At 56.2% G+C, this 24,155-nt stretch overlaps 2 protein-coding genes across 19 annotated transcripts in view; both read right to left on the reverse strand.

The window, feature by feature from the left end:
• PHLDB1 (pleckstrin homology like domain family B member 1) overlaps positions 1-16,730 on the reverse strand; it is a 44,628-nt gene extending 27,898 nt beyond the window's left edge. For 3 of the 18 annotated variants that reach the window (XM_078058888.1, XM_078058894.1, XM_078058890.1), the window contains exons 1-5: positions 13,275-13,454; positions 10,058-10,138; positions 9,278-9,401; positions 8,163-8,333; positions 64-189 (exon numbers count right to left, since the gene is read on the reverse strand). In XM_078058888.1, coding sequence (XP_077915014.1) covers positions 64-189; positions 8,163-8,333; positions 9,278-9,401; positions 10,058-10,138; positions 13,275-13,319 — 547 coding nt within the window. In that variant the 5' untranslated portion in view covers positions 13,320-13,454. Of the gene's footprint in view, positions 1-63; positions 190-473; positions 693-3,159; positions 3,358-8,162; positions 8,334-9,277; positions 9,402-10,057; positions 10,139-11,398; positions 11,560-13,274; positions 13,456-15,528; positions 15,641-16,706 lie in introns of those variants that run through there. The other 15 variants (XM_078058893.1, XM_078058895.1, XM_078058889.1 and 12 more) reach the window with 12 other exon arrangements.
• A 3,230-nt stretch (positions 16,731-19,960) lies between these two features.
• Positions 19,961-24,155, reverse strand: part of ARCN1 (archain 1 coat protein complex I subunit delta) — a 29,293-nt gene continuing 25,098 nt past the window's right edge. The window contains exon 10 of the mRNA XM_036122753.2: positions 19,961-21,680. Coding sequence (XP_035978646.1) covers positions 21,591-21,680 — 90 coding nt within the window. The 3' untranslated portion in view covers positions 19,961-21,590. The remainder of the gene's footprint in view (positions 21,681-24,155) is intronic.

Below are 24,155 nucleotides of genomic sequence, written 5' to 3' on the forward strand. Positions count from 1 at the left end.
GCAGGGAGGAGGACCATCCAGGAGGACCACCAACCCAACCCCCGGCCCCAACTGGGCATCTACCTGAGCCAGGACTGTACGGGGGCCCTGGGGCCCGGCCCCCGGCCGGAATCATGCTCTTCATCCACTTGGCTTCGGCTGGGTGGTTAAAGCGGAGGAAGGTGGACTGGCCCAGGCACAACATACAGCCTACAGAGAAAGCAAATGCTGAGAAGGGCAGGGAGGGTTGAGGCAGCCCTCACCCCAAAGCACTAGCGGGCTCCAGAGAGCCCTGGTCCCTGCACTCGGGGTCTACACGGACCCCGCCTGACCCCGCCTTAAGACAGGGCAGAGTGGAAAGAGCACTGGTTTGTGAGTCCCAAGATCGGACTCCTAGTCCGAACTCTTGTTACTAGTGGTGAGATCTTCAGGTGAAGTCACCTCCCCTCTGAGTCCAGTTCTCTCAGTAGAGAAATGAGGATAATACCACAAACCTTGCAGAGTTAATAAGACAACATATGTGGGCGCCTGGGTGGCTCAGTTGGTTAAGCTACTGCCTTCGGCTCAGGTCATGATCCCGGAGTCCAGGGATGGAGTCCCGCATAGGGCTCCCTGCTCAGCAGGGAGTCTGCTTCTCCCTCCGACCCTCCCCTATCTCATGCTCGCTCTCATTCTTTCTCTCAAATAAATAAATAAAATCTTAAAAAAAAAAAAAAAGACAACGTATGTGATGGTGTCCTGTGAACAGGGTTCTTCAGAGAACACAGACACCCACGTCCCCCTCCCCCAACCTGTACCAGTGATCCATCTATCTGCCCCTTGGGTGGAAAAGTCAATCTGAGAGGCAGCAATTTCCAGGATCAAAAAAAGCTCCGAGAGAGGGGACAGGGGAAAACCATGAATCAGTTAGATGCCCCCGGAGGAAGCAGATTTTGCTTCCTGGTTCCGACTCCTTATCATCCTCCTTATCATCGTGTGGCCTGGGGAGAGCCATCACCCTCTTTCTCTCTGACAAAGCACCCTCTGGCCTGCCATCTTCCTGCTCCTTGGTCTTCTTTGGAATCTAGCCAAGCCTAGGGCCAATGGGCCCTGCCTCAGCCAAGCACATTCCCAGGCAGCAGACACAAGCCCAGTCCTGCCCAGTAAGTGTGACTACTTGGAGAGGGGAGGGTGTGTGGGAGCCAGAAATGTAGCCAGGGGCACCAAGAGTGTGCACAGCTGCCGGTGTGCCCACGGGCGCCTGAGCCTGGCTCACAGCACTCCTCCTCCTGGCCACACTACAGGATTCCTACAAAGGATGCTGTGCTGGGAGACGCCAGCGCCCTAGTGCTCTCTGCAACCACCCTCCCACTTTGTCCACGTCCCTGCCCCCAACCTACTGACCCAATCTGGTGCCACTTGGCACCCCCCAAGCTTCATGCCAGTCTGAGCTAAGACCGGCAGGGAAATCTACATTCCTGGACGCTGAGACAGTTCAGCTCAGGCAAGCCACAAGGGCAAGGGGCATCCAGGCCACGTGGATACTGTGGCAGGCCCCCCACTGAGAAGCTCCGGAGCCCAGTGCTGGGACCTTAGGCGTCGCCGTGGCCGGTAGGGAAGGGGCTAGCGGGCTGAGCAGCCCATGGCAGATAACCAGAGTGGGCAAAGCCACCCACTGCTCTGGCACACCCAGAGGCCCTCCCAAGCGGGTGGGCACCAACAATTCTAAAGACTGATGGATGGTTAGGAGAGAAGGGAGCCTTCCCCAACAAGCCGCCAATCAGAGGAGCTGATGCCAGAGTAATCATAACCGGAATAAATAATAGCCAGCCACACTTCCACCTAATTACAACCACAGCTGTTTCAGAAAGAGCCCTGCTGGCCCCTCCCCCTCCTTTCAGCCCTTTAACAAGCTAATTAATGATGAGTTCGCAGGGTCTAGACAGACCCACTCAATCCTAGATTGATGGGGGTGGGGTGGGGTGGGGTTTGGTGGGGGAGGATTGGGAGCCTGATCACATAGCCCAGTCTGGGACTGAGGTGGGGAGTCTGAGTGGATTCCAGCCCATCGTGCCAGGCCCACCCAAGGAGGCTGTGGGCACCCAAAGACCCTCGGCCCTGGCTTCTGTAGCTCAGAGTTCCCTGCCCCCCTCTTCTACCCCTCAGCCTCCTCCACAGAGGGGGTGTGGCCTTGCCGCCTCTGGGCTATAAATAGGTGATGCAGCAGAGCTGAATCTGTATTAATAGAGCGGGCAGGAGGGCAACAGGACTCAAGAGCAGCTCAGTCCTGCCCAAATTAACTTTCTATTTGCACTCAGGGGCCCCAGGCATTGCCCCAACTCTGGTCCCTACTGCCCCAAGGGCCTGGTTAGCCTATTTCTGGGAGGTATCCTCCTCTCCCGGTCCACTCCTGCCCCACACCTCCAAAGGTCAGCCCACTCAGGAAACCCAAGAACCTCTTCTCATCCAGGCAAAGTTGTGGCCGGTGCCCCCCATCCCCAAAGGGGCACAGGGCCCAGCTGTGTGTGTGTGCAGGTGGGTGGAGAAGCTGCACATCTGGAGGTGAAAAAAACAAACAGGGCAAAGGAGAGGGCGGATCCTATCTCTGAGAGACACGGTGGGGGGGGCGGGAAACACCGCACACACTCTCTCCTACAAGCTCACACACATACCCGCTCCCAGAAACACACAGGCAGGCAGACCTGCTCCCACACTCACGGACTGACAGTCACTGTTCAGCGGGCCACGCAAATAGAATGGACTGGCCAAAGGGAGGCTGGGGTGAGGGGAAGATGCGAGGAAGGGCCCCCGCCCTTCCATCAGAGACCCCTCTCAGCCCCAGCACGGGCTTCCCCCATCCTCGTCAGGCCCCCTCAACCCCTTCCGGAGGCGGGTCCATGGAGGGGACTTCCGAGCGCGGGGGGAAGATGAGGTCTGGCCGGCCGACGAGTGGCCCCGAGCCCAGACCTCCCACTCACAGATGTTCAGGGCACACAGACCATCGAGTCTCACAGCCCCCCCCCACGCTCCCCCAGGGGAGCCGGGCCACCCCGCCCCCCGCCGACCCGCCGTCGCGCCCTCAACCCCCCACCCCAGCCCCTCCCAGCCCCCCGCCCCAGCCCCAGCCCCAGCCCCAGCCCCAGCCCCAGCCCCTCGGCGCCCGCTGCCCGGGAGCTGCGGCCGGCGGCGCGGAGGACTCACCGCCGAGCCCGGACCTCCGCAGCGCCGGCCCCCGCTAGCTCGGGCCCTCCAGGCTCCCCGCCCGCCCCGGGCCTGCGAGGGGGCGCGGGCCGACCTCCCGCCGCGGGCTCCGGGCTCGGAGCAGCTAGCCGCCAGGCAGCCAGCAGCCGCCAGGGCCCGGGGAGGGGCGGGCCGGCCACCGGCGGGGGAAGGGAGCCAGGGAGGGAGGGACAAAGGAGAGGAGGAGGGGAAGAGGAAGTGATGGAGGAGAGGCGAGGGGAGCGGGATGGAGAGGGCGGGGCGGGACGATGCGGGCGGCCAGCCGACCGACCGGGGACTCCGAGTCCGGGGTGCAGGAGCATAAGTGAGACGGGGAGGAAAGGTGCGGGGGGAGGTGACGGAAGGAAAGGTAAGAGGTAAGTAGAGGCCAGAGGGTGAAGCGTCGGGAGGCAGGAGTGAGAAGCAGGGTCTCACTGACAGCCCTCTGTGGCTGGCCTCCCTCGAGGCCCGGGAAGGGGCCAGCCTCAAACCCGGCTGGCTGGTCACCTTGGGCCAGTCACACCCCCTGGCCTCAGATCCCTTATCTACAGAATGAGGAGGCTGTCCTCATTGACAGCAAAGGTTGGGCTTTGACATTCCATGGCTCCCAGGGCTCCAGCTAGGTCACTAGGTCCAGCTCCGGCCCTCCCTGCGGGCACTGTGACAGGGTCAGTCCTGGGCTGGGAGTTCAGGCCTAGGCGGTGCTCTGTGCAATGTGAGCAGCACTGAGCCTGGCTCCCCTCTCCGTCCTAAACACCACCCTGCTCCCCACACTCCCAGCAGCTCAGCTCGGCTCACCCCACCACCCAGGCTGGACCAAGGCACTGCTCCACCCGCCTGGGGCTCCAGAAGCCAACCCCACCTCCTCCCAACCACCACCACCAGTTGTGCTAGTCTTCCGAAGAGCTCTCCCACCCCAGTGAGGCACCTTCCCATCTGGAAAACACAGTGCCACCTGTCTCTGGAGCCCCCAGGGGCCGGCTGGGCTTCTGGGCCAGGCGAGTACCCACCCCCTAGTACCCACCCCCTAGCGCGGGCCCCAGACAGTTCCTCTTGTTCCAGAGACCCGCCCTCTGGACACCAGAACCTTAAGGGACACACTGTTTTCTCTCAGACGCACTCTATACGCTCAGAGCTCACACGCCTCACACACGTTCTCTGATACACACCAACACTTGCCCAGCCACACAGACACCGCCTTGGCTGTGCACACCGAGTCACACAAACAGCCCAGCCGAACACACCCTGTCTCTTATACACGCTTATTCTCACCCACATAATACCCCTCTTAGTTACACACTCATTCAGGCACAGACATCCTTTCACTCAGTCCCTGGAGAGACTCTGAAATCAAAAGCCAACCTCCTTAGAGAAAGAAAGGATTTCTCCACCCTTGCTAAACACCTACCCACACTGCCATACTCCACACTCACACGCACACGTGTATCTCACACCCCTTCTGAAGGAAAATGGAAGAACCATATAGGGTTAAATGCAAAATAGGGGAAGGCTTTAAGAAAAAAATCTCCTCAGGAAGAATGATTCATCGGTCTGGAAACTGTGACAGCCAGCTGGACAGACCCAGACAGACACGGAGGATGCCCGCCAGTGAGAAATAGGGCAGGAGGCAGGCGCAAAGAAGGGAGCAGCTAGACGCTTTTGCTTTTTCTCTCCTTCTTTTGATCTTTATCTTATAGCAGAGGACAGTTGGAAGCTTTGCTCCCATTTTACAGAAGGGATAACTGACAATTGGGTGGGAGAGGAAGAGGCTCAGTGTCCTGGATCCCAGAGGGAGATAGCTGGATTACCCAGGAAGCCCAGCTCCCCGGCCACATTCCAGGGAGCCCCCCTCTTCTGGCCTTCACACAAGCCCCTACCCACCAATGAGGGGCTTAGGGAGGGAAGGAGGCGTGGAGACTGGGCTGGCAGTGAATGCTGGGAGTGGATGGGGACCTACTGTCTAGACAGCCTGGGCCCTGAGCTGTGTGGCTTTCTGGGTCTTCCCCTGGTCTGTCCCCTCCCAGAGCTTTCATGTGGTCTGGCGCTGTGGTCCCAGGGTGGGGCAGCCTGGCCGACTGAGATTCCTTCCTATTTCCTTGCTCACATTCCCAGCTCTACCTCTTGCTCCATAGAAAAGAGGACAGCGTGTGATGTGCCAGAACACCGGGGTATGGAGGTGGGATCGGGCTCGTTCTCGGCTCCCTCACGTCACGCTGCCGTGTCCGCAGCTTTAGCGAAAGCTAAAGGCTGGCGTCTGCTTTCTGCCTGCTCCCCTCCCCGCACCCCCCCGGGCCCAGGCATGGTCCTGCTGGAAGAGCCTGTCACTGCCATCTCTACTCCTCATGACATGTGCCTCCCCAAGTTGCCTCTGGCTGGCACGGTGCCCAGAATGATGCATCTATGGACGGCCTAGCCGGGCCAGAACGGGCTCCTTGTTCTTTGTAGGGTAGCCCTCTGTTTTTCAAAGAGGAGGGTCCTCCTATAAGGCTGGGGCAGGGGAATAAGACAGGGAACACGATCCTCTTGTACATATGCCCACAGATAGGCACGGGGCCAGTGAGTTCTCAAACCCACCTGGCACTGCACACATGGACCCTTTGGTACCATCAGTCCTGAGTTCACCCCCGTCCCCCACGTGAACACGCTGATCCATAAACACAAGGAAAGACACAAACAGCGATACACAAGCCCAGAGTCACAAACACATCCGGAGATCTATAAACACACTCCAGTTACACAGACACACAGGGATAGCACATGCATCCCCCCCCCTCCCGAGCCACCCAGTTTCCAGGGAAACGCACTCCCAAGAATGTCCGGAGTGGGGCCCGGCAGGGCTGGGCTTGGTGCCTTGCTCCAGAGATGAGACAAGGAAAGCCTCAGCTCCCGGGAGCCCAGGGGAGGGGGAGTGCTAGGGAGAAGAACACCCGCTCCTTTGTGCCTCTGCATACCCCTCCCAGGGCCGCCAAGCTCCTGAGACGGCAAGCCCAGACAAGGAGGCTATGGGAGTGGGAGGGAGCCAAAGGGAAGGGGGTTTAGGGTCAGAAGAGAGTGGGAGGGTACATACTTGGCAGGGTGGGCCCTTGGCTGGGGAAGAGTTAGAGGTCACCCGGGCCACAGGAAATGCCTAAGAATTCCATCTTGACCCAGGCCCTCCCTCTTCTCAGGGAGCTAAATGATGCTCTGGAAAGACTGCACACGAGGGCCCTACAGAGCATCCGTACCTCCACCCTGCTCACAACACACGTGTTCTTGCCCATGGATGCGAGGGATCTGGGGCTGGGGGAGTAAGGGCTGGGCTCTTTCTCTAGCCTTCTTTGAACTCTGCCCCTCCCTCTCCTTGCTGCTCTTCTAGCTCACTTCCACACACCCAAATCTTGGGGACGATGTTCTCTTGGAGGTTGAATGGGACTGTCAAGAACCAGATGGCATAGGGATGCCTGGGTGGCTCAGTCAGTTAAGTGTCTGCCTTCAGCTCGGGTCGTGATCCCAGGGTCCTGGGATCGAGTCCCACATCAGGCTCCTTGCTCAGCGGGAGGCCTGCTTCTCCCTCTCCCTCTGCAGCTTCCCCTGCTTGTGCTCTCTCTCTCTCTCTGACAAATAAATAAAAAAATCTTTAAAAAAAAAAAAAGAACCAGGGCGCCTGGGTGGCTCAGTTGGTTAAGCGACTGCCTTCGGCTCAGGTCATGATCCTGGAGTCCCGGGATCGAGTCCCACATCGGGCTCCCTGCTCAGCAGGGAGTCTGCTTCTCCCTCTGACCCTCCTCCCTCTCGTGCTCTCTCTCATTCTCTCTCTCGCAAATAAATAAAATGAATAAAATCTTTAAAAAAAAAAAAAAGAACCAGATGGCATCACAGCCAAAGCCCCAATTTATGGGGGTTCTTCCTCTCATCTGGAGTCAGACAACTTGAAGCCCCAGAAGAGGCAAGGGCCTGCTTGCTGCGGCTGCCACTGGTGGACCTGCGGCCCTGAAGCCACATGTCCCCCTCACGCTCCCAAGGGCAGGAAGAAAGGAGTAGGGCAAGGTTGGGTCTCCTGGGTCAGCTGTGAAGGGAGTCGCATCTAAAGAGAGCCTAAGGGATGTGAACAGAAGGACAGAGGGAAACAAAAGAATGAGTGGGATTTCCACTGCCAAGGAGCTTCCAGCCGGAAAGAGGAGCGAGTCCCCAGAAAACAGTGGCGGGACGTTAGTCCTCCCGCTCAGAGCCAGGCTTGGCCCACAGCTCCCAGCCTCGCATCAACCCCACCTCTACCCCCCACCCCAAGCCTGCTTTGCTCACTCCCCTAATGTGACGATTCACTGTGTAAGTGGATGCCCAGGGCAGACACACCTGGTCTGTCGAAGTGCCACCTGGGCCGACCCCTAAACTGCCCGGTCACCATAGGAACTAGGGGCCCCGGTTTTCAGAGCCACCTGACACAACGGAATGGCCTGTGACTCTGGGGAACAGGGTGGTAACCATATTCATGACCCCAAAGCTACTGTCAATGGTGTTTTACCCGGAGTGAGCGGGTCCTCAGCTCTCACCTTTGCTCCATCCCCATCAGGGGGTACTGGCCTCCCTCTCCACCTCTGAGTCTTTTCAGACCGACTCCCTCTTGGCATCACGGAGCAACGCCAGGGTTGTCCTCACTGTCGCTCCAACTGCTCTCCCTTAACCATCACTAATGACCACTGCGCCACTCCCCCCCCCCCCCCGCCCTTTGAATGCGGTCATCAGAACCTCTCCCCCCATGTCCCCCCTCCGAAGAGGTGAGCGGAGAAGAAAAGCAGGCTGAAGACAAATCTGGATGCTAGAGGAATTGGGGATGTTCTTGAGGCATGTCCAGACGCACCTGAGCACCCCACGGGCTCCGGCCCCGGCGGTTACCATGGCAACCTCCACAGCAGGCTTCCCCAGCCCCTGGCCCAGGCTCTTCTGTTAACAGAGACCGATGCCTCTGGCTGGGGGGGGGCGGGGAGGGGGAGGTCGGCGGGCCTTACCCTGAGTGAGCCGGGTGGGCTGCCGGGCAGGGAGCCCATCGATACTGCAGACATTGCCACAAGGGTAGAGGGTGAGGGTGCCCCGCACGTTCTCGATGTAGCAGTGCTCTGGAGCCAGGCCCGGCCCCTGCAGTGAGATGTCCCTGGCCGCGGAGCCAATCACTGTCTTCCCTGAAGCCGGAAGGCAAACTGAGTCAGAGGCTGGGCGGGGAGGGCAGCAAAGGAAATATAAGCCCACCTCCTCCTTGACGAAGGGTCGAGGCCTCCTACCGGCCGCCCCTTTTGGCCCCCTGAGCCTGGTGGGGACAGTCAGGGGTAGGAACTCTGGGAGAAAACTCTGACTTGCAGATGGGGGGACCCGGAGGGCACAGAGCATCCAGGCTCCATGGACAGAGAAGGGGAACTTCTTTTCTGCAGACCTTCCTTTAGTCCCTCCAACTCCTCGCCCCCAAGTCCTTTTCCTCCTTCATCCCGCTCCCCACTCTGTTCCTCCAAATCTGCCATCTCTCATTCTTCTCTCCCCCCCCTTCTGCACCTGCAACCCTCGCCCTTCCTCGCTCCCCTCCCTGCTGCAGCTTGCTCAGCTCCCCCTGGCAGAGCCCCCGGGACTGGTATTTGGAGAATGTGGGGAATGTAGAATCACCCAGGCAACAAGTGCAGCCCGGGGAGAAGCCAGGCAGGGCAGAAGCCACCAGGGAAGGGGGCCGGGCCAGGGCCTTATCTTGGGAGGTCTGCCCCTACTCCAGGCCCTCCGGCCCTCCGCTCCACAGGTACCTGCTCCCACACCAGGCATCGCCCTGAAACGGGGCCCCTTTCTTCTTGGCCACACTGGTTGCTAAGAGCAATGGACTCTCCTGTTTCAGTGCTCTCCTCATTTCTAAACTGATCTTTAATCGCAGTCCCGGAGCCAGATTATCTACCAAAGAGGGCCAGGCAGTCCAGGGGGGCCGGGACAAGGGGGGCAAGCTGGTGGAGTGGGGTGGTACAGCCTCGCATCTGGGAGAGGCGAACATGGCGGACAAAGGGCAGAAGGGCCCCAGCACACGCCTGGGATCAGGGGCAGAAGTGTCTGGAAGGACAGAGGGGTGGCAGGGGGGCCGCCCCTCCAGACTTACCTTCCTCCAGAGGCAGAAGGGTGATAGCCGTGCTGAGCCGCCCGCTGCCCAGGCTCACCAGATGTGGTTTGTCCGTTTGCACTTTCAGCCCTTTGCCTGTCTCGATCAGGTCCAAGGGCCCTTTCTGCAGGTAGTGGGGGTGAGGGATGAGCATCACGAGAGACTTCAGGCCAGACCCTGAGCACCCAGTCACACTGACACTCTCTCCGGCACTTGCCCTCTCCAAAGGGCTCCAAAGGGCTCTGAGGGTGTCGGAAAGGCTCAGCACAAAATCTTGCACGGAGCATTATTACACTAAACTGTAATGAGATCTGAATCTAGGCCACTAACTCGTCCCACTGGATTTATCTCAAGTCTTGGCTTAACTGCCCCTTTTGTCTATTAAGACAGAAACAAGGAGAAAGTGAGGGGAGCAGGCGGGTGCTGGGGAGGAGAAGGGGTGCCGCAGAGGAGGGCCAATGCAGACTTGTCGCTGTAGACTTGTCCGTGGCCATCCCCTTGGCCATTGCTTGCCTCCGTGAAACTAAATCGCAACGGAGGGCAGGGCCACGGATCGAGGAGAGGGACACAGCCCAGGGTCAATCTGTAAGCCACTTCCTGACTTCCAAAGGGTATATTCTGGGTGAACCAATTAACCTGATTCAGATAAAGACTTAGCTGTTAATAGGCTTGGGACCTGGGGAAGGGCTCTCATCCCTGGGCTGGGGCCACAGGTGGGGAGAGGAGCCAAACCCACCCTCTCCAACAGCCCTCTTGCCCCCTGGCCTTGACCCCACTCACCTTTACCATTGCTTGGGTCTTGCATCCAGGGCCTCCCTGGTTCCTGTTAAGAGCGTCCATGGTCCTGGGGCTCCAGAGCTCCTGGGGACACGGCAGAAGGCGGGTGTTGGTGGGGAGGCCAGGGGAGGAAAGGGAAAGGAGTAGGCTCTGTGGCCAGGTTCTCAGGGGCGGGGGGCAGTACCAGTCACCCTCATTCCCAGCAGGCTCATGCAGAAGAAAAAGTGCGGGTAGCTCAGGAGCTTCGGGGCTGGGGGGGGGGGGCAGGGGGGAGGCAGTGCCTCATCTACGGCCCCACACAGACACCCAGCACACAGTCCTGGCCCTTGCCACCATAAGCCCAAAGACCCCTAGAGGCCCAGCCTCTATTTCTCTGCTTTCTTGCCTCTGACACCCAGGAGCCAGGCTTTGGCGGCAGCCTCACACATCTGGAGCCAGAGGTAGGGTGGGGGAAATTACCTCAGTGAGGGAAGCCGGTCCAAGGAACTCCCCCAGGGACACTGGTAGCCAGATACCCCCCCAGGCTGGGCTGAGGAGGAGCTCCCTCCCTGTACCCTTCCCACTCTGCCTCTCCCTTTGTCTCTTTTCCCCCCAGGGGTCTCAACAGGGTGTCTGCTTAAAGGAGACACCACAGGCAAAACTCAACCATTCCTGCCTTCTGTATGTCTCAACTCCTACACCTTCTCTTCCCCAGAAAGCAGTCTCACCCCCAGACAATCAGCAAAAAAACCCCTCAGTGGTGACTAATAGCAGGAATACAGTTTTCTAAGGTTCTTCATCTGATCTGGTGTTGTAGGAAGCTTGGGTCTTTAGAACCAGGGGTAAAGTAGATTCCAGAACCAGAACTTGAACTTTTCCCACCCATCCCTTTTTCCCTGGCTCACAGTTTCGGTGCCTGAGAAATGTGAGGGACCTTTGGGTACTCATGTGTGCCTGCATGCCCACCATGCCTTGATCATCTTGCTAAGGTTCAAAGGTTCCCATTTGTTGCTCAAGTGGGGCTGGGGACAGCCGAGAGAGCTTGGCTCAAGGTAGGAGGGAGACCCAGGAAGGCAGGGTTTCCCTCCACTTCTCTACTAGCCCTCGACCAGGGCGGGTGACTTGGAGAGGAAGTGGGGGCAGAAGCCAGCATTCCAAGGAGTGTCTGACCCTGGCAGTGGGGCCCAAGGGCCTCAGCCACAGAGAGTTACTAATTTTACCCTCCCAGCTTCCACCCTTCCGGACCTGGACGGCATCATGTCCGTCACTGTGTCCACCCAAGCTGGCGGAAGAGAAACCGGAATAGGGCCTGGGGCCCACCCCAACTCTGCCTGGGAAGAGGGAAGGCAAGGGCCGTTAACCTACACCAAGCTCCAAGCTGGCCTGGCACGTCCCCAGGAGATCTGGCCATGGGGAAGCATTTCAGGGTCAGAGCCGGCTGTCCTGTTTCCTTCCACTCAGGGAAATCCCTCAGCATTCTCCGAGGGAAGAGAGGTGAGAGAGTGGGTTGGGAATGGGGAGTTTACCTAAAAGAGGGAGTAAGAAAATAAAACAATAAATAACGGTGAAGGAAAGGCATCACCGTTTAGTGGAAAGAAAGCTTCAGGCTGGGATGCAAGAGCCTTAAATTCTCACCCTGACTTTATTATTTATTAGCTGTGAGATCTTGGACAAGTTACTTAAATTCTCTGAGTGTCAAGTCATTCTCTATAAAAGTGGAATAATGACTTTTTCACAAAAGATTGTCTGGATTAGCGCTTGCCTGTGGCTAAGGGTAGGATGGAGAGTGACTATAAATGGGCACAAGATTTCTTTTTGGGGTGATTGAATTGTTCTAAGATGAAACTTGCAGGCACAGCTCTGTAAATATACTCTTAAAGTTATTGAACACGCGTTTCAATTAAGTGAATTTTATGGTATATACGTTATACCTCAATAAAACTATTTTTATTTTTATTTATTTACTTGAGAGAGCAAGCAACAGAGAGCACGAGTGGGGGGGGGGCAGAGGGAGAGGGAGAAGCAGACTCCGTGCCAAGCAAGGAGCCCAACTCAGGGCTCCATCCCAGAACCCCAGGATCACAACCCCAGCGGAAGGCAGACACCTAACCCACTAAGCCACCCAGGTGCCCCAATAAAACTGTCATGTTTTTTTTTTAAAGATTGGAGATTCAGCTATGATATTAAATGACCCTCTGTGAAGCGCAAAGCACCGTAAACATGCCAGTCATTAGTACGGGTTTCAAGATCTAGAACACGTCACTTCGCCTTTATCTGTCAAATTCGTCACTGTCACCCTGTTAGGCAGCTTTGGGCGTGTTCATTTATTTACACCAAAGAATTTCAAGTGGAGATGAAGACTGTAAAGGAATAAGGTTGATGGGGAACAGGAGTGATGAGAGGAGAGAAGAGAAGGAAATAATCATGTGAAAGGAGGGGGGAGATAAGGAGGGAGGTGTGGGGAGAGACCAAGAAGATAAGAAAAGATGGAGAAACAGCAGGGTCGAGGCTGTGCGCCCAGCTCCGAAACCTAACCCAGGTGGAGTGGAAAGCTACCCCCGACCGGCGCGTCCCAGCCGCGCTCGGACAAAGGGGCTGCCCCGCCGCCACCTGGGGGCGCGCTCTCCTCGGACCCCACCCCGGGCCCGGGGCGCCCTCACCCGCCAACCCGCTTCCGCGGACGGGGCTACCCACTACCCGGGCAGTAATTACCCTCTCCCAGCGCCCCGCCCGGTCCCGCTGCCAAAAAAAGGCCCGTGCGGCGCGAGGCCGGCCCCCGGGAAGGAGGGAGGCGAGGGAGGCGCCGCGGTCAGCCCCGGCTCTCCGTGGCCCTCCCGCACCTCCCGGGGCGCAGCGCCGCAGAGGCCTGGGAGCCGGGAGCCGCCGTGCAACAGGGAGGGACCCCGCGGCGGGCGAGGCCGGGGCTCCCGCGGGTGGCCCCGCTCAGGCCCGACCCCTCCGGCCTCCTCGCCCAGCGGGGACGCGCGCGCACCCAGGCCGCGCGGGATCTGCCCGCCCCCAGCCCTCTCCGCCGAGTGGGTGTCCGGAGCCACCGCTCCGGGGTCTCGGCGCCCAAACTAGGGTGAAGGGAGGCCCGAGGAAGGGCCGAAAAGGTCTGCAACCAACAGGCACTGGAGGAAGTCCAGGCTCCAAATCGGGCCCCCGGCCAAAGGTCCCGGGCGAGTCCCCGAGCGCTAGCCCGGCGCTCCCCGGGGTCCCGCGGGGCCGCTCCAGCCCTCACCTGTGGCCGGGGGGACCAGCCGAGGCCTCGCCCCGGGCGTCGCATGGCCGCGGCCCGAGGCCTGCGGGGCCGAGTTGGGACCCTCTCCGCCCGCCGCCGCCGTCGCTTTCCCGACACGCATCCGCCCTCGAGGAAGGGCCGCCGGCAGGGGAAGGAGTCGGGACGGGAAGGAAACTGAGGCTGGGATCCCGGAGGGCGGGGGCCGGGGAGGGGTGTGGAAAGGCCGGGGCGGAGAGAACTTGAGAAGCGGGGGGTGGGGGGGGGTGGGGGAATGAGGGGTCAGCGGCAGGATCCGGCGGAGAAGGGGAGACGCAGGGATGGGGGGCGGGATGAAGGACGGAGACTGAGGGATGAGGAGAAATGAGAGCTGGGGAGATGGACAGGAGGGGGAAGAAGATGGGGAAACAGGCCGGGGGACGCAGAGCTGGGTGGAGACGGAGGGACAGCGAGGTGGAGGACCTGGAGGACAAAGAAGGAGATGGGGAGACTCAGGACAGAGAGGTCGTCGAGTAAAGGGGACGACGGCCAGGGGCAGCCCTAGAAGGTACAGAGGGCCGTGGAGGGGGAACCCGAGGGGCGGGGAGCCAGGGGAAGGGAAGAAAAGGGGAGACTGAGGGCAGGCCGGGGCCCGCTAGCGATCAAAGACGAGAGGCGGGCGGCGGAGGCTCGAGGGGGCAGAGCCGGGGAGAGGCGGGAGTGGAGAGTGGGGCTCTGGTTCTCATGGGGGAGTGGTGGGGGTGCTGGAAAGCGCCCCTCTCCGAGGTCGCGGGCGGGCTGGGACTGCCGCCAGGGCGCGGCTCCTCGCTGGCCTTGGGCCTGCGCTGCCCAGGGCCGCCAGGTGGGACAAGGCCGCAGTGTTGGGCCGCCCCGCCCGCCGCGGACGCCGGACAAGCGGCCTTTCTTTGGCGGGGCAGGGAGAAGGAGCCGCTTGTTTGCGCGGCCAGGGAAAGGGGCGGCCGCTCCGACACCGCCCGCTCCCCGCGGGGCCGCTGCGGGAAGAGGGGCTGAGGGTGCACGGGAGGTGCGAGTGTGAGCGCAGGGCTGCGGGTGTGAGCGGCGGGGTGTGCGGGCGGGAACTGCGTGAGCGCAGCGCGCGCGGACTGCGGGAGGAGGTCCAGGCGTGCGCAAGGCTGCCCCGCGTGCGACGGCGGCCGAGTCCCGGGCCGCGCGCGCGGCGGGCGGGCGCGTGGGTGACACGGGGTGGGGCGCGGTGCGTGTCCGCTGCGTGGGATGCCTGACGTGGTGGGGAGCTGGTGTTTGTGTGCGAGCGGCCCGATGAGTCAGCCCGGGAGCCTCCGGGACGGCTGAGCTAACGGGCCCAGAATGCAGCCCCGCCCCGGCTCCCTGGGTCCCCCGCCGGGCCTCGCGGCCACCCGGCCAGGTCCCCCGCTCGCCCCAGCCCCGGCGGAAGCGTCCGCGGGCGCCTCGGCAACCCCGCGCCCGGCGGCCCCTCCCAGGCCCCGCCGCCCCCGGCCGCCCGCCCGCACTTCCCCATCCCGGAGGAACCCGGATGGCTGGCTCAGCCCCCCGCCTCGGGGAACTCCGTTAGGGATACGAATCCGGACCCGGCGGGCGTGGCAAGAACCTGGGACTCACCCCCCTAAGGGTGCCCCATCCGGCCTCCCGGACCCCTAAAGATGCGGGGCCTCGGAGGAGGGCTCGGAAGGCCCCGGACGCGCCTCCCATCTCCTGAACACACCAAGAGTCCCTCCCGGATTCCCACTGCCTCGGGGCTGGACTGCGCACACATTCCTCGTCCGTCTAGGCGGCCTGGCCAGGGACAGGAGCCGAGATGGCCCAGGGGAGCCCCCTCGCCCGGGGCAGGGCTCTCAGTCCTGCCGTCGGCCGCAGAGTGGGAGGAGCGCGGCGCGGGCGGCCGAGCCCCCGCGAGTGTCAGCCCGGCCGGCCGTCTGGGTGCCCGCGGGAGAGTCTGGATGGGGCAAGGACCAGCGTCCCCCCCGGAGAGGAGCGCGAGGGCCCCCTCTGGCGGCTGCGCGGACAGAGGCTCGGGAGGGCAAAAGCAAGCGGCCGGCGGAAAAGCAGCGGAGCCCGTCCCCGCAAAGCCCCTTTCGGCCGTCCCCCCACCCCACTGCACTCACCTGGAGCGCCCCCTCCTCCCCCACGGTTTCTTCTGGGCCCACCCCAGCCCAGAGCTGATCTCAGGGCTCCCGCCAGGCCCTGGGACTTCCCCTTATCCAGTCCCAGCAGCGCAGCCAGCGAGACCCACGGGCCTAGTGGGAGAGAGCGTCCTTACCTCGCGCGGGGAGAGGGGGACACCGGTTCCTTCGCCTGGCTCGGCCGCCGCGGCCTCGGGCTCTGGAGGACACTGTTGCTTTTCCCTGGGAGCCCGCTGAGTGGGAGGAGAGCGAGAAGTCCCGCCCCCCGGTCCCGCCCCTGTCCCCCGTCCCGTCCTGCCAGGCCAGCCGGAGAAGACGCCCTTGTGGAGCTGGAGCCCGAGGTCCCCCCCCCCACCCTTTCCCATAGCAGCACCTCCCCCCCCAGACCCCCCCACCCCCGCCTGCACAGCGCCCGCTTTGTTCCTCTCTGCAGCTGGGCTCTCCACTACCATCAACACACACACCCCTCCCCCTCCTGCCCTCCCCTTCGGACTCCCCTAGACCACCCTCCACCCCTAGGCCTTAAGGCTCTTCTGAAAGGGTGTTTTTGACGGTTTCTCACTCTCTCCCCCCGCCCGCCCGCTTTTTTAAAACCTTAGGTGCCTGAGTCCTCCGTGGCTCCCAGTGAACCTCTTGGTCGCAGAGCCCTCCAGCATAGTCTCAGTATCTCCAGGAAATATCTGCTGAGGGGACCCAGGCTTACCCCATCACCCCTCCTCCTCACCCTATTCCAAGCCCTACCATGAAGAGCTGTAAATGGGGTTGTTGACCCTGCGCATCAGGCTTCACAGACTTTTCTAAGGAGAGGTAGAAGACGTGTTAAAGTGCCATGGGAAGGGTAAAGCACAGAAACCTGCACTGAATCATCATCTTGCCCCCATCCATGTAGCTCCGCCCTACCACCACCCGCTGACGTACAACTGGGGGGCGCAAGCTATAGACAGACTATTGAGCACACCATCCTATAGCAGTTTGGGTCTCTGGAGGAGTAGGGGGCTAATAAGGAAGAAAAGGAGGGACTAAAAACCCAAGAGGAGTCTAGAAACTGAGCCTAGTTGAAGTCATTCATCTCAACCCCCACCCCGAAATCCAACACAGCGGACAGTGGATCCTTACCTTGCAAAGCCAGCTCTTGCCCCAGGAGACTGACCGGGGAGGCCCTAGGGAGCTGACCTCAGCTAGGCTGGACCTCTTTAACCTGCCCTAGAGGGATCCCCGAGACTCCTCCTCGCTGAATGAGGGAGCAGAAAGCCCCCAAGGCTTCCAGCTGGGGCACATAGCAGAAAATAATTTGCCCTCCTTGGGATGGACATACCTTGTTCTGATTCGGTGGCTTTAGTTTGTGCCCTCTTTCCCTAACCCTGGAACAGCAGGAGGCTGAACTGCGGCAATCTTTGGTCACTCATTGACAGGGCCAGCATTAGCAGGGGGGCCCCCCACAGCTGGAGGCTGGGGCTGACTGGAGCCAGGCAGTGGACGGGAAGGGGGAGGGGAAAGACACTTCACAGTTAGCTGTGGCTACCAGAGGTCAAACAAGCAAGGCTCCAGCAGGCATCGTGGGTACCAGGAAGCCCCAGGATTTGGGGGATGGGAGGAAGCCTCTTACTCTTCCTCTCTTCACACTGTTTGAGGCTCCTGAAGGTATTTTGACTCTGGCCACCTTTCATGAGGCGGATCACAACAGTAATTTCCAGACTATTCTGGTAAAAGAAAAAGAAACAAAACCCCAACTATTGCATCCTACGTGCCAAGACCCAGCATTTGAGGGAAGGGGCTCTGATTGGGGTACCTCAGAGTCTTTTCACGTAACTGTTTCACAACTCCCAGAGCTTCTTTACCATCTCGGTCAGGAGGAATTTCAGGGAATGATCGAGCCCGCCGCAGGGCAGCTGATGCAGAGGCAGGGGGCCGAAACAGCACCCATCTTCTCTCTGCCCTCCCACCCAAGGACCAGCTGACCCCATGATAAGGGCTCTGTGCAATGTGTCCTCACTCCTGCTGGGTTGAGGCCCTATGTTCCCACAGTTAGAGCACTCCGGGGACTACAGACCTACCGCCCCCACCCTCCACCCCCACCCGCTGCACATCTGGAGCCCATCAAAAAACTCAGTGCTCTCTCACAATTACGCAAGAGGTCGAGCAGCTGGGAGCTCAGGAAAGGGGGAGGAAGAGAGAAGAAAGCAGAAAACAGCTTTCCAAGCATGCTTCAGACTTTCCGAACTGGAAGCAGGGGGGAGAGGGCAAAGGCTGGGTGTGGAAGGAAGAGTGGATTTTTGAAGGCCCTCTGCACTTGGCTATGAATGTCAGGAGTCTATTTCCACATCCCTCCTGCCTTTGCCTAGGCACTCTTCCCACCTCTGTGCTCCCTCCAGCCCCAGAAGGAGGCGATTATTGCTCACTACAGCAAGCGAACCCTGTTCAGTCACATCTTCTAAAGCTCTCCTTTCTGGCCTCTGCAGATCCTGAACTCAGGCATCATTAGCGTGGGTGTGGTGACAGCAATGATGCCAAGTAACTCCTCCCTGCATCCAACTTGGGGAAAAGTTCAAACCTTTCTTCAGCGGGCGGTCTCTCCTCAGCTTGTCCTAGAAATTGCACAGTCCATGCTCAGACCCAAAGCTAAGAGACGCCAAAGCTGAGTGGTCTCATCTACATCCGTGTAGGCTCAGGACCTTCCTATGAGCTGAAAAGAACCACCACTGATTTCGGCAAGAGAATGGGAAACAAAACCTATCTCCACTTCCCTCATTGCCTTGAAATTGTAATGCCTCTTTTTCAACCAGCCCATTTGGTTATCAACCTGATCACAGAGAGTACGCTTATGGGAGCTTTCGAGAAATGGGCTAAGCCCTAAGTAACAATTTAGCCCCTGCCCTATGAACAGCAAGGCAAAAAACCTTTCTGTCTGTGGGGGATGGAGGAGTGGGAAGTGACCCAAGCTTCTGAAAACTGCTTTGTTGCTTGACCGCTTGTGTTTGAGAGTGGGCAACAGCTTAGTTTGGAAAGGTATAGTCTTGCTAAAGGTCTGGCTCCACGTAAACGTCTAACCCCCGAGGGTAAGATGGGAGACTGATGCTTGTGGAGAGGCTTTCTAACCTTGGGTAAGAGCAATGTACAGCACCCGGTTCCTCGTGGACCCTCCAGGACTTTCAAAGCTCTGTAGCTGCAGATAGATTTACCAGAGGGGGCAAGAAGAGGAGATGGAGGCAGAGAATGGTTGCAATGAGATGCGCACAGTAACGGGGAGTTAATTCGGAGTTTTTGCTTTCCTTTGAGAGATTGCTCTGAAGCCTACGAGACAGACCCCGACCTATTCCTCACCCTCACTGAGACTCGCACTAGCACCAGCCGCAGTTAACGCTTGTCTACCTGAGGAGAAAAGACTTTGTAAGTAGGTAGCCATTGCTTCTAGTTAGACTTTCCTCTTCTTGAGGATGGCGGCTTTTTCTATTTTTCTATCTTCCTCCAATGAGCCCGACCAGATGTGAACTTTTTTAAAAAAGCTCCTCTGTATCAAGCCTGGAAATCTCTCAGACGCTACTCAGTGTGAACAACTTCACATTAATCGGAAGGCAAAGCTTCCGGAATGAGAGATGCATGGGCTGATAGATCCAGGGGGTCTGAAACTACTGTGAGTAGATGAATTACAGATCTTTTTTGGAAAGGAATTCCTGACCTCGAGGTGTGTTCCCTACCTCCTCTGTGTGGAATTAATTAATTCAAAGCAGGAACCACAAACCTCCTACATTAACCAGAATGCTCAGTCAGATCAAATTATCTCGTTCGGCTCCCTCACGAGAGGCCAACAAAAGGCCCACTTGGTGCGGTGGAGGGACCAGCGCCAGCCAGGGGCGTGGCACGGCTCCGGCGCGCTCCCCTAAGCTCCCCCGGGTTAGGGTTACGGTCTCAGAGCCACGCCACGCTTCAGCAACAGACCAGAGACTTCGTATTTCTCTTAGGAAGAAAAAAATTCAAACTCTTGGCTTTCACCCTGAAGATAAAAAACTTTTATCATTCCCAGACGCTCGTTATTCATTACAGAGAGTAATTTGTCGTCCAAAGAATTTGTTGACAGTCAATAGTTTTTTAAGTTACATAAAAAGAAAGTAAGGATGAAGACTTTCCTGAGGGAATTATCCAAACTCCCCAAGCATCCATCCATCCCTCACCCCGGGATCACTTACTTCTTACCACTGCTGCTCTAATGGAGAAGAGAATGCTCTGAGACATCACCAATCATTGTTATTCTTTACAGATGAAGCCTCATGGTTCTGACTCTACAACTGCCCCTGACAAAAAATTAAGACCAAAAGTCCGTAAGTAGCATCAAATTAAAAAAGCCCACGGGCCGGAGTACATGTGTACATGTACGTATGTGTGCGCTCAGATGGAGAATACCCACGGAGGCACGATCCCTGTAATGTGGGGGAAGGCAACGAATACTCTCGGATAGAGATTCTTTGCTCTTAAAAAAAACATATCATTAATTTTTAAACTTAGATCCCGTTACATCATCTCGAATCAGCAAGGAGACACCAAAGTATGAGAGAGCCAAGAGTCTAATAAACATTCATTTTATAATACTCTTTATTTGATTAAAGAATTTTCCTTCTTTGTGTACACTGGAATGTTATATTCCCTATGTATTTTACAGGGTTACAAAATGTCGCTCATTTTAAATATTACCCCAAAAGTAATTTCAGAAAAAAAAAGTTGTGAAACTAAACAACTTTAAAAAAATCATATGGACAAGCAACTTTCAAACAAAACTGGATTAATAAGATTTCTTGCCTACTTCACTACATGACAGATTTCTTGTCCCAGTCCCCTTCCTCAAAAAAACCTCATGTGGAAACCAAGCCAGAGATAAGGATTCTTCCCTGATGCCGTTAAGGGAAAGGGAAAGGCCAGAAACTTCTTTGGCAAACAATTCCGTCCGCGGCCACCTGTGTGTGACTGCTCTGCTTCGAGAACAGTACACTCTTTGCAGGGGAGGCCTGAGGTCGTCCCGAGTGGGACTGGTCCTCTCCAGCCCAGCTGGAAGTGCAGCAGGTCACCTTGTCATCTGCCTCTCCGCCCCGCCGGGGGCTGTGGCCTAGCAGCAGCCCCAGCAACCCTACCAAGTGCAACACTGAGTTAAGAGAGCCAACGCTGGGCCAGCTGATGTAGCCTTCTCCATTGCACAAGTAATGGATGAGAGGGGGCATGAGGACTCAACAAGAAGGGCTCAAGGGACGAAAAGGAAGGACTTCGGAGACAGGAAAGACAGGAAAGGACTGAGAACACAGAGAAGGGCCAGGAAGGAGGAGGTGGCGAATTCAAGACATGTGAGTGGGCTTTCATGTTTTAGCTGAAGTAGCCAAAGTGTAGAGAACCAGAAGCTTGGGGGAGCACCAGCAGCAGACAGCATTACCTGTGGATGTGAAAGCCCTCGCTGGACAGAACCATTCGCCTCTCAGGCGTCTTGCAAGTGGGGGCTGTGCCATCAGAAAGCTGCTTCTCAGTGGCCTTTACTACTGGCACGAGTGGGATTCACAGTACTGTTCTAAACTGGAGGAACACGACTGAAGGAAGACAACGTGCCAGGGAATGGAGGGACAAGTGGACATAGGAAAAAGACAAAGTACCTCCTTATCTGTTACCTTCTAGACCTCATCCCCCGTAAGCAGTTCACCTGTAGAGTCCATAGATCAAGGCTGGGTTAGATCAGCCAGTCCCCAGGAGCGCCCCTACATGTGCATGATCCCAGTGCTTGACTGAAGGTATAGAGAGAAAAACTGAAGGTAAAGGAAGGGAGTATGAAAGATTAAAATTTGCAGAGAAAACTTTTTAAAAATGAAGTATGAAATGTAACCGTATTTAGGGATTAAAACAAAGGAGCAACAATGAGGCAAAGGCAGAGAAGCTGTTTAACTGGGGAGCATTCTCTGGAGAACGTGCTTTCCTGCTGGCCAGTAAAATCTGCCAAAGAAATCAGCAGCCTTTCCCTTTATGTTTGTGTCTTTCTTTGCCAAAGAATGTCTCTGTGACACTTGAACACTGAGGGTGAGTTGAGGGTCCTTGCGCGCAGAGAATCGTGCATTGTACCAGAAAAAAAGGGTCTCCAATGGCTTGTGGATTTGGAAAAAACTCTTCAGCCACTGTTGGCTTCTTCTTTATTAATTTGAAATACTTCCTTTCCGGTTCCCTCTTCTTGGTACTACAGGATTTCATACTTATCCACCAGGAAAGTGGTCTCTGTGGAAAACCTTACAGGGCTGTTTCCATCTACCTGGGTCACTTTGGTAACCTAGGGAAACAAACAAAGAGTGAGGTAAAGCAGGAGGAGAGCGAGTCTCCAAGGTGCTGGCTAAATTCTCAGGACAGATCAAATTCCCTTAAAGCAGTATTAAAAATAACTCAAAAACACTAAAAAAGTTCAATTCACGATTGTGCCTTGCAGCATCACTCTTCTCCACCAACATGATTAACTTGCTTTCTAGACAGAAAAGACAACTGTTGGCATGAGACGTACAGTGGTATCAAGTAAAAGATCTAGAATGAGTGGCCACTACCCAGGTCTGCCCCATAAAACCTATGAAGTTCACATTTTATCAGGCTGATCAATTAATATTTTGACCCAAAATGCAATATTCTGACTCTTCAACTTCATTTGCCTGATTTGCTCTCCAAGTCTCACTAAGCTGCTCTATCACACTTATTTTCTAGATATGGCTGGGTCCTTCTTTGAGATCTTGTTTTTCCTTTTTAATTATAAATGTCTAGTTTAATGAACTACCTGCAACATTAATGTCTGTAATGGCATTCACACAATGCTTGAACCACTGATTGTATTTTCTAATGAGGTTTTCAGAGAGTCCTCCTACTCTTCCAATTGTCCCAAACAGGAAAATGTACCCACTACTATCCCATGTCTTGGTTTCAAGCCTGTACTCCCAATATTGATGGGCTTATGCCAATAACTGAGAGTGGAGAGAGAAGTGCTTTTTGGAATTACCCAACAGAGGAAGGAAAACTGTAACCTCCCAAGCACTTACAGGAGAGACAGAGACCATGTGGGAAGGTAAGACAGTGCCACAATAACAAGCAAATCAACAAGTCAGAGGGGGAAATTTGTAACATAAATTGGGTCCTTGTAATGCAACTTCAAAAACAAGAGGAACAATGAGTTAAAAATAATGATCTAAAGAAACAGTTCACAAATACTCATTACTTTGCTTATCTAAAGGACCAGGTCTGCAAAAGAACTGGCTCATGATTATCTGTATTAATGAAGGGAAGCTGTAACATAAACAATCCAAATATTGTGGGGTTTTAAAAAAGATTTTATTTATTTATTTATTTATTTGAGAGAGGGAGAGAGAGCAAGAGCGAGCGTGAGTGCACATGAGTGGGGGGAAGAGCAGAGGAAAAGGGATAAGCAGACTTTGTGCTGATCATGGAGCCTGATTCGGGGCTCGATCTCAGGGTCCTGGGATCAAGGCACAGATCAGGCTCCCTGCTCAGTAGGGAGTCTGCTTCTCCCTCTCTCTCTGCCCCTCACCCCCACTCATGTTCTTTCTCTCCCTCTCTCAAATAAATAATCTTTAAAATATAAAAATAAAAAAAAATAAAAATAAAAATAAAAACAAAACTTTCTTTCCGTCCTTGGGTTCAAACCAAGTGACATATAAAAGGCATTACAAAACAAAATACAAACAAAAACTTAAAAATTTCAAAAATTAAAAAATAAAAGGCATTATAAAACCACAGGTTGGCTGTTTTGGTAAATGGCTTTTAAAATTATGAGGGGCGCCTGGGTGGCTCAGTCGTTAAGCGTCTGCCTTCGGCTCAGGTCATGATCCCAGGGTCCTGGGATCGAGCCCCGCATCGGGCTCCCTGTTCGGCAGGAAGCCTGCTTCTCCCTCTCCCACTCCCCCTGCTTGTGTTCCCTCTCTCACTGTGACTGTCTCTGTCAAATAATTAAAAAATCTTAAAAAAAATAAAATGTATGATCTTATTAAAAAAAATAGGCAACTAAGAAATACAAATCTTGCACAATCCATAAATACTTTTTTTTTTAAAGATTTTATTTATCTGACAGAGAGAGACACAGTGAGAGAGGGAACACAAGCAGGGGGAGTGGGAGAGAGAACCAGGCTTCCCGCTGAGCAGAGAAGCCCATGCGGGGCTCGATCCCAGGACCCTGAGATCATTACCTGAGCCGAAGGCAGACGCTTAACAACTGAGCCACCCAGGTGCCCCACAATCCATAAATACTTTTATATGTATTCAATTTCTTTACCTTGCCCAATCTAGAGAGGAAAACTGAGTTAAAACAGGAGAGGAATTTGACCAAGATCATACAATAGAGTCAATAATGGAATCCTCAGGGAACACCAATTTTTCTGATTTTTTCTTTTTAAAATAAGCTCTAGGCCCAACATAGGACTTAAACACATGACCCTGAGGATCAAGAGTCACATGCTCTACAGACTGAGCCAGTCAGGCACCCCAGCTTTTCTGAGTTTTGATACCATGCTGTTTATCTGGCATCCGTCTTACCACTTTCCCCATATGTAATCTCAATTCAAAGGGGATACCTCAGGCGCCTGGGTGGCTCAGTCGTTAAGCGTCTGCCTTCGGCTCACGTCATGATCCAGGGGTCCTGGGATTGAGCCCCGCATTGGGCTCCCTGCTCCGCGGGAAGCCTGCTTCTCCCTCTCCCACTCCCCCTGCTTGTGTTCCCTCTCTCGCTGTCTCTCTGTCAAATAAATAAATAAAA

This window comes from Halichoerus grypus, chromosome 11, assembly GCF_964656455.1.
Source record: "Halichoerus grypus chromosome 11, mHalGry1.hap1.1, whole genome shotgun sequence".
NCBI classification, from domain to species: domain Eukaryota; kingdom Metazoa; phylum Chordata; class Mammalia; order Carnivora; family Phocidae; genus Halichoerus; species Halichoerus grypus.